The sequence below is a fragment of the Melanerpes formicivorus genome, unplaced genomic scaffold (assembly GCF_026170545.1).
Source record: "Melanerpes formicivorus ecotype bairdi unplaced genomic scaffold, bMelFor1.0.p_v2 SCAF_17, whole genome shotgun sequence".
In the NCBI taxonomy this organism is placed as follows: domain Eukaryota; kingdom Metazoa; phylum Chordata; class Aves; order Piciformes; family Picidae; genus Melanerpes; species Melanerpes formicivorus.
Genome location: NW_027142369.1, coordinates 10,233,296 through 10,243,005, shown reverse-complemented (window position 1 = coordinate 10,243,005; position 9,710 = coordinate 10,233,296). Strand labels below are relative to the sequence as shown.

General features: G+C 42.5%; 1 protein-coding gene across 4 annotated transcripts in view; it reads right to left on the bottom strand.

Moving 5' to 3' along the window:
- Positions 1 to 9,710, bottom strand: part of ESR2 (estrogen receptor 2) — a 49,449-nt gene continuing 39,739 nt past the window's right edge. For all 4 annotated transcript variants that reach the window (XM_068148913.1, XM_068148912.1, XM_068148914.1 and 1 more), the window contains exons 7-9: positions 8,365 to 8,498; positions 6,525 to 6,699; positions 1 to 4,566 (exon numbers count right to left, since the gene is read on the bottom strand). In XM_068148913.1, coding sequence (XP_068005014.1) covers positions 4,377 to 4,566; positions 6,525 to 6,699; positions 8,365 to 8,498 — 499 coding nt within the window. In that variant the 3' untranslated portion in view covers positions 1 to 4,376. The remainder of the gene's footprint in view (positions 4,567 to 6,524; positions 6,700 to 8,364; positions 8,499 to 9,710) is intronic.

Here is a 9,710-nt window from a genome sequence, read left to right as displayed (position 1 = left end):
TTCACAGACACTCTAATCGTATGCATTATACAGTCACACAACCAGGACGAGCTCAGCTTCAGGAAAGAAATGAACAAAAACCCCATAGATTTAGGTTTCGTGGTGCCCGTTTATTCAGCCACAACAATCTACAACTGAATGAAACACACCTCACCAGATCAATTCTGTAAGATCACAGAGCTCTAGAGCAGCTGATAGAAATGGGTTTGTGGGAGGGTCACATTAGTATAGCATACATAAAGTATTTTAAAAGGTACCAACTTCAGTCAAACTCACAGTGAGGGTGAAATATTTAAACTGAAACCACATACAAAATAGGACTCAGGAAATTCTGGGGGAAATGGACATAGAAAATGTGCCCTAAGCACTGTTACTGGCTATGCCAGCTCCTTTGTATATGATATTATGAGTAAAGAAGGTTTTGCCTGTTCAGGCAGTAGCAGCAGAGGTTGCCATTTTATAGCATAGCAATCTCAATATCTTCATGCACCGAAACTGAAATTGCTGACACTCAACAATACATGAGGAGTATAGGTGAATCCTCCTTGCAAAGATGGAGAGTTAAAAAACCTCATTAAATAAAGTGAAGTCTTGGCTATGAAAGAGTGTGCTGTTTAACTCACCACACTTCAGCAGTAAAACACTGTGAAAAATGAATGTAAATAATATTTAGTTTCCATATTGTAGCAACCCACTGGCTTTTTTCACATGCCCCTCTCACAGCATTCTCTTTAGTACTGGTTTAGGTGTGGAGTCTGCACAAGAGCTCACCACATCCTTAGCTGCTTTGCAGAATCTTTACCTTGGGAGACACAACTAACAGCAAACAAATTGTTCCGAGGTGAATGGTGATGATAGCAAAGGTACTTCTTTTACTTGCAGCTGTATGGAAGGATCACAGAACTCTGTGCCACTGGAAAGAAATGGTGCAGCCTACAGCCTGGTCAAGACTAAAAGCAGCTGCTATGGTAGTGACCATCTGTGCCTGCATACCCTCACAGCAGCCAGGAACATAAGTTATAACCTACCCTGCCTTCCACAGAGCTGGACAGAATACATTGAATGTATATATGATCAGTATGCAGCCCTATAAAACAGGCATTCTTGTGACAGACTCTTAGACTGTGTTCACTTTCAGGCATCTCAGACAAAGCCATGAAAATCCATCCTTTGTTTTTAACCTTTGCTCATGAGCAGCCTGGCTCCCATGGGCACTTACCTTGGTGGGAAGGGCAGGAAAGGGAGCGAGTGCCATCTAGCTTTGCTGTGCACTCACTGTGCTTAGATCTAAGTAGACCCATAACCACAACTGGATTTTTAGCGTAGGTGGGTTGAAGCATATCCTAGGAATAAGAGCTATTTCATCAGTGCACAGCTGTTTTCTGTTACTTGAACATAGGACCAACTGTGGTTTCACAAAAGCAGGATCTCTCTGCCAGCTTTAGAAAATCATTTGGGCCCAGCTTAAAGGGAAGAGGTCAGCCTTGCATTCCATGCAGTTAGGCTCCAAAACCATCAGAGCACCCAGAAGCAGCAGCTCTGTGCCTTTCAGATCACAGTTATGGCCATGGCTATTGGTGATATTCAGCATGATCAAGCTGAACTTCCACATGAAACTTTCGTAACAGTTGACACATTTGTATTTTGAATCTTCTGCAAGCAGTTTGAAATTACATTCACAGGCAATGATCCTGAGGGGAACTTCAACTACCCAGACATCTGCTGGAAAAGCAGATGTGTGAACTCTATGTCCAGGCAACTGCTGGAGTGTGTTACAGACAAATTCTTAGTACAGGTGATGGAGAACTTGAGCAGAGGAGAGGCACTGCTGGACTTGCTAAGGAAAGCAAGAACCCAGCCTCACTCTTCTCTCTCCACAACCCTCACAGCTCATTCACAGTTCATTCATGCTGAAAAGGGAACACCCTCCCTCCCAGTATCTGAACTGAAACACAGCTTGGCAGCTCAGCTCAGGCCTGTCAGGGACATGGACATAGTCCACACCAGGAACACAGCATCTGAGAAAATCTGTGTGATACAGACCCATGATAAACCCTGCTCCTCCCTCAGGAGACCAAGATGCTGTTGCTCAGTCATTTTGTCATACAGGTCCTGGTTTATAACCTGTGCTGGTTTAGAGATGTGCACCTTCTCCTTATCCAAATGTGAACACAGTTACACTAATCAGGAGAGGCAACAGCTATTGGCTTTTGCCCATTTCAAAACACTAGTAGTAATTTTTAATAAAGTTATGTTCAACAAGACAAAAGTTACTGTTAAAATCACATCATTTGCCTGTTTTCACTGTGCTAGAAACAAGTGAGTCACAACACATGGCACGAATCTGCAGCATCATCCTTATACAGAGTCAGTCCAGAGCAAGTGTCCATTTAAGAGTTAGTTTTATGATTTATACCCAGCTCTGCCCCATGTTCATGTCAGTGGGTTTGTTTCAAAACTGCACACAATTTCTGCACTTCTAAAACAAAGCAAGCCAACAAGCAAAGTCACTTAAACATTTCTTTGAAAAACTGTATTAAACAAAAAAGATTACACAGGATAAGGAAAACAAAAGAACAAGGCCAGAGGCACTGAAGCCAGAACGTGATCAAGCCCAAAGAACACTGAAACGCGTCTGATCCACAGCAAAACTTCCCTCAAAATGGAGGTACCCATGAATTCCAGAATGCACTCACATGTTTTTCTGCCTTTTTGGTAGCAAATACCACACTTATTTAGAAGAGCACTGCTATGTTACAGTTTCTTAAAAACAATAAAAAGGTAGCTAGTAAAAATTGGACTATCAGCAGCATTTGGTATAGTACAGGAGCAAAATAAGACAACAGATTTGTGTAAGTCAGTGAAAACTCTTTATGCCCTTCCTATCAAAAATATTGCCCTTGGCTTAAAAAAAAAAAGACCACCAAGCTCAAAGGTTTGACTAGTATTCAAAGGTGCAAATGACATTCTAATCAAAGTCCCCAAACCAAAAAGATCATTGGCTCCAAGCAGACCTTTGGTGTGATCTCAATTCAATTTCACTGTACCTGGAATGCCCAGAACATGCATGTATTTTATTTACACATACCCACTGTGAGCGATTGCAATCCTAGCTCACATCAAAATGCAATATTGTCAGTTGCCAAAATGATACTATCTTGCTCTGCACCCTCAGTGAGACTCGAACAAGTCATTAGACTTGCAAATCACAGGAAGTGCCAGAACCATCACCTGCTGACTCTTGGAACACCCCCATACAAGATATGAGAACCACAGCATAAGGTGCCATGAACTTTGAAAACAGGCAAGCAGCAAACCTGGGGGCAGCAGGCAAAAGCAGGTCCGAGCTGTCCACCATCTCACCCCCTGCAAGATGGTTACAGGAGGTCTTGGGTAGGCAGGACTAATTCTACATGTGAGTCAAAAGAGGCGGGAAGAGGATTTGTTTCTAGCTGATTTTGCAAGTACTGATTAGCAAACCATATACAAATGCAGTTACTATCCACAGAGGAACCTCTTGTGTCTAACGATAGTAATAGATTGAAAGTCATTAATAAAGATATAAACAACAAATAAATCTCACAGACAAAAGACATTTTAAAGATCAGAACTGATTGAACTATTGAGACAGTTTGGTCATTGTTTAAAGCACTGAAGAATTATACATAGGTAATTATGTGAGTGTTAAGAGTAGGCTCACAAAATAGAAACTGAACCATGGTGTAACATTTCTGAAGAGGCTCTGAACTGGCCCTAGAAGCTATTCTGAATGACCTTAAAAGGAACGCCCTTGCAGCTGTTGTATATTTAAGAACAGAAGAAACTCTTTTATGCTGTATGTATCTCGGCACTCTTCCTAGATCAGCTGCAAAGCAGGTATTCCCCAGGGACCAGCACATGCAGGTAAGCAGATTTGTCCCAAATGGGGCTGTTCTGTGTTTCATACAGTCTCAGACTTAAAGAAGAGTTTAGGTGGTGAGTACTTAAAAGCCTTGTTGTGAGGACGGAGACCTAACTGCTCACTCCTAACCCTGACGCAGAGTTCATCCCCTTAAACCAGTCCCATCATCTCTGTCTTATTTCGCCTGCCTCTGGAGAGGAGAGGCAGAATTCCTTCTCTCACAGTGCTGTTCTGAGGCTTAACTTCATAAGGTGCTTTTGAAGAGTCTCAGAAAAGGCACTATAAAAGTGCAGCTGTTACCATGTCGTAAATATGGACAGAGGCATGCGTCCCACAAGCCTTTCCTGAGAAACCCATGGGCAAATCCAGAAGAGATGAGGACTCACACCTGGTGATGCTTCAGCAGTCCCATCACAGTAGCTTTGTTTTCTGTCATACCTTTGAAGAAGCTTCATATTTCCAATTTTTGACACAATTACTGGGCTGCCCCATTCCTCAGAGTGTCTCCACTCTCCATTTGTTCTAATGTGCCAAACTCAGGATGTGTGAGTGGGGACTTCCTTTGCCCTCGGAGAGTGTGTGCATTCAACATCTCCAAGAGCAAGTCATACACTGGGACCACATTTTTGCACTTCATGCTGAGGAGATGCTCCATTCCCTTGTTACTGTGAGGAGAACAGAAAATACATCAGTGATCTGGGTCCAACAATGCAGAGAAGGAAACCACACTCATGGCTCAAAAGAGTCCTTTGTTCTATTTGGAGTTACAGAGATTTAGCTGCTGTAGTCCCTGAGATCACTTACCACTCTCAACAGTAACAACACTCCAATACTTCAAAGCTGTTTTACTTCTTAGAGAGCCAAGACTCATTTGACACTGCACAAACTGCAGAAAATAATGCAGATGTACCAACCCTACTGAAATCAAGGAGAAAAACCTTGATGCTGCAAATATGGGAGGCCCACATGTTGCAACTCTATACAAAAGGGGAATTCACAATGTGTAGCTCTGGTGACTACCTGCTTTTGCCACCTGGCAGAGTAGGAAGAGCAAGATACCACAGCATTTTGTTGCCTCTCTGCATATTGCAGATGGCTACAGGCTTTCACATTATGCAGTAAGATATGATGACACCTTGTTAGCTTAACCACTCTGTGTCTGTATCTTCGACTAGCTAGAGACAGCTATTGCCACTGCAGTTGCACATACACATACTTCTGATGCACATAGGGTTTTGAAGTTGAAAGCTAACTGCATTTGCCCAACTCCAAATTAATCACAGTGCAACAGCAGCAGCTAGCCAGCATGTATCTGACCTGGTGGACTGGACTAGGAGGGGTCAGTGCTTCCAGCAAAATGATGTTCTGATGCAATTCAAGAGTTATAAATATGTAAGTGGCAAAGAAGTAGTTGTTGCTCACATCCTATACCCACCTCTTGAGAGCCCTGCATAATTTGATAGTGAAGGCTAAGAGCATCAAGTATTGCCAGAACAAAGTAAAACTGACTGACCAGGGTTGACCAACTGAAAGGACACAGGTCACAGCAAATAACCTCCAGGCTTTGGCTGAGGTGGGCACAGCATGAAAACTCTTGTTTTGATAAGAAAGCATAAAAACTGTGCGAAGATTCACAAAGTTTATTCACACCATGGCAGAACAAGAGCTCTTTCAATGCTGCCATGCAGTGTCACACCACAGCAGCCAGCCCAGGTGACAGCAGTGCATCAGAGCTGTGAGTTCAGGTTCAGGTCTGGATGGTGCTGTAGCTTCTGTGGGACCTGCTCTCAAATTGATTCTTGTTAACAAACTGGCTATTAAAAGTCGCCCTTTGGTACAGTCAGGTCTCTTCTGCTGTCATCTAATCTTCCTGGAAGCTTGTTGCAAAGGTGGCTGTCCTTCCATTGTGCCTCCCTACACAAAGTCAGATAGACCCAGGTCTCCTTTGCATATTCCAGCCTGGTTCCAGGACCACTTGATAGTCTAAAGCCAAGACATAAGGCAGCTTTGTGAATAGCTGCTCTCTCATTTAAAGTGACAAACAGCCCGAAGAATAAAGCATCTCTTTGTAGATCCCTGCATTTGAGTCTGCTCTATAGCCAGCAAAAATGAGCAGCTCCAGCAGGTCCAGGAACCAGAAGGGAGCAGAGGAGCTACTTCTCATGGGGAAGACAGGAGTATGGCATCATTGTAACATAAGTCATTTGACATAAATGCTGTGGTTCCAAATAAAAGACAGCAAATTTGGCTTGGGACAGACATGACATGCAAAGTACACTTTGCTCCACCAAAGGTCACAGTGCAGATCTGTTTTAGACATGAGAGGTCTGATGGCTGGATTTGTGTTATTATTGTTAAACACTCCAGGCAGATACATAATGGACAATTTAATGTAATACAGTTAAGACAGCATTTTAGTATCAACACAACATTTTTGAGTGCCATCAAGCACTTGACTGTGTTTCCTGTTTAGTTGTGCTGGGGAGGAAAGCCTTACAAAGAACAGAGATGAGGAGCAGTACCAGGGTTCCCTCAGGAGTGCTCTGGAGTTCAAGCCTTGCTTTGTTGCTGTGACAAACACATGCTAACAGCTTACACATTACCCACATTCTGTGCAATTTACCTCGCATGTCTGATGTGAGAGAGGAGCATCAACAAATTGGCCAGACGAGTTGTCTGCTGCTGTGAGGGGATTCCACTCTTCGCAATAACCCACACCAGTGCTTCTGTGACTACATTGAGCAGGTGATGCAGTTTCCTGTTGCTTTCAGGTTCTTCTGCTGACAAGGGAAACATGCCTAGCCAGGGAAGAGAAACAAATACTCCCTGCTCATGAGGAATCAAACAAAGCTAGGACTGGAAATTTTTCTGATGTAACATTTTAACAGGATTAGAGGAGATACATTTCCTGATATCCCACTTCAAGACTGGACAAATGATGCTCTATATGTGGCAAACCAAGCTCTGATTTACATTCCTTTGCCAAAATTTGACAGCCACTTCATTTGCAAACTGAGTAACTCTCCCAAGTCCTACCAAAATCACGTGTTAAACACAGACCCTTCAGTCCAGAGAATGGATGCGCTCCCCATTCTCCATTCTTTCCCCCCACTGGAATCACTCAGTACCTTGTAGTTTAGTAACTAACGTGAATTATAGCATTCTGCTTCCTCTTCTCCCTTTTTGCTGAAAAATACCTTTTTTCTCTCTGATTATATCTAGGGAAGGAGGAGAACATGGAGAGAGGCTCATAGACACAGCCTGTTATGGTCTCCCTACAGCTTTCTAATGGTGCTGTAATACAGCACTTGTCTACACTAAGAAATCTTAAATTTAGTAAAAGCAGAAAAAGGAGGTTGGAGGTATGGAGAGGGAAGAAAAGAAATCACCACTAGGAAGGTCTGGAAACACACAGTGACATTATTGATAGAGCAGAAGAGACCTGGGCAAAGAAAACGTTTGTAGAATCATAGAATGTTAGAGGTTGGAAGGGACCTCCAGAGATCATCAAGTCCAACTCCCCTATTCTCCCAAAGATACTGACAGGAGGGGAGGGCTCCGGAACTCCTTTAAACTTAGGAGTAAAAGATTAACTTTGACAAGAAAGGAAAGCAGAGGGAGGTGAAAGGAGAGGTTTTTGAGAGGTTAAGCTCTGAAGAAATTATGGCTGATGAACATGGGGGGTTTCTTGGGGTTTCTGGTTCATTGATTGGCATGGGGTTTTTAAGAAAGAACGAACATCTTTTGCTGTCTGTTGAAATAAGATGTCCATCTATAAATGAGTGGGATAACAGCTGGACAATTCACTTTCAGGACTGGCTGAGAATTATGCAGCAGCTCCTTACTGAAAACTGTAGATGTAAAGTTATCTGTTGTCATTGGATTTATTTTTCTTTTGACAACATTAAGTACAAAATAGTACAATAGGACCACAGGCTCTTATTTTCCATGTGTAAAAGGCTGCAAAGCAAAGCTCCTGTCCTGAAATCCATCTTGCAGAACTGCTTAGTACTTTCAGTCATTTCTACCAATTAATTACCACTGAAGCCAAATTAATCATTCAATGGAGTAACTAGTCTTACATGAACTAAGAATTAAGGACACACCTGTAGAGCTGTACAGCAGCTTTATGCATCACCAGGATCCACAGAGACACATCTGAGCAAAAGTTCTTATTGAAAAGGTCATACCTGCAGCATGGGCTATGAGTCCCAACCTGTCATAGCTTCCAGCTTTTGGGCATTTTCATGCAGTTCTCACAACAGGACACAGACCCTAAATCCAGCAAATGATACAGCTCACAAGTTTCTGGAGCAAAAGTCCTCACAACCTGGCAGTCAGAAGTCCTTCCCTCTTGTTCTCTTCCACCACTTTATTTTATGGGGTATTTCTGTCATTTTCAGAGGTTGATTTCCAGCCACCCTCAAAACAAAAAGTACAGTCTGGGGACTATCAATACTCACTGGAATTGAGGAGGATCATTGCCTTGACACACAGATACTCCTTGTGCTGCAGCTTCAGCTCTCGGAACCTTGAGGTCATGGCCAGGAGCATATCAAAGATCTCCAAAATTCCCTCTACACATTTCCCTTCGTCCCTATGGAAACACATTTAAAATGTTACCCAAAAAGCAGAATCCAGGAGCTCTGACAGCAAGATAAAGCAGAAAGGAGGCTGCAAAAGGCCTTTCCATCTCATCTTTGGGAGAATTCAAAAGGTTCTGTCATGAAATCTAAGTTGAAAATTACACTGGTATAAAAGGTCAGCATCTCTAACAAAACCTGGTTTTCTCTTTAAAGTGCAGGCAGGATTGCTCACGGGTTAAGTATGACCATATTTCTGTAAGAGGCTTTCACCCTACAGCCAGAATAATTCTGTAGTGGAGGGCACAACACCATCGGGAATCCTCTTTGTTTCATAAGGGGTTAAATTACAACTGGTGACATCACTATTTGTACCTGAGGGATCTGGTGATTAAGAAAGGCAGTCTAAAATTAGTTTCTTGGAAGAGTTGGACATTTTTAAAGAATAAAACCAACATCTGCTCACATCCTCCAGCACATTTTCCTTTGAGGATGTTTAAATATAAATAGATTTTTGTGGGGGGTTGGCAATTATGTGTCTTGGTTATTTTTCTGTTTGCAAGTGAATACTGGATGCAACCTCTTCATTTTGGATAGTAGAAATGGATGATCTTCTGATCTGAAAGAAAAAGAGCCCAAACAACCCTAAGCAAGTCTAATGGGTTTAAAATTGAGCAGCAGCAAATTTCAAATACCTGGACTACTCTTCCTTTTTTTTTTATGTACTGGACATGAACTTGACTCCTCTACTAGACTCTAGGAGTGAAGTGCTGAGCCTGCAAGGCAGACACAGGCAGATAACACTAACCAGGTGCAGTAGGTACTACCTGCAGAAAGACAGCTGTCTGAATGTTGCCCAGTTTCCCATGTTCCTCAGAGCAAAGGAGAATTTCAAGCTTTGGAGAAGGACAGGCACAAAGATGCAAGCACCAGAGAAGTATTTGCCTGGTTTAGGTTATGTAGGAAATGCATCTGAAGTTCAGCTCAGATAAAAGCAATCAGATTACAGACCAGTTTCATATACACTTGTCTTTAAAAAGTAGAATTACAGCATGAGCAGATGCCTGCTTCTCCCACTCTGCTCTCTAAGTGGAAATGAAGGAATGCATCAAATAAGCTGACTCTATTCAGCACATATTAGCTCCTGAGAAACTAAGCATACCACACATTTTCAGCAGTTTCTTATCATTGCATTGAACAATTCAGCATGTCCTTGCATTGAATGT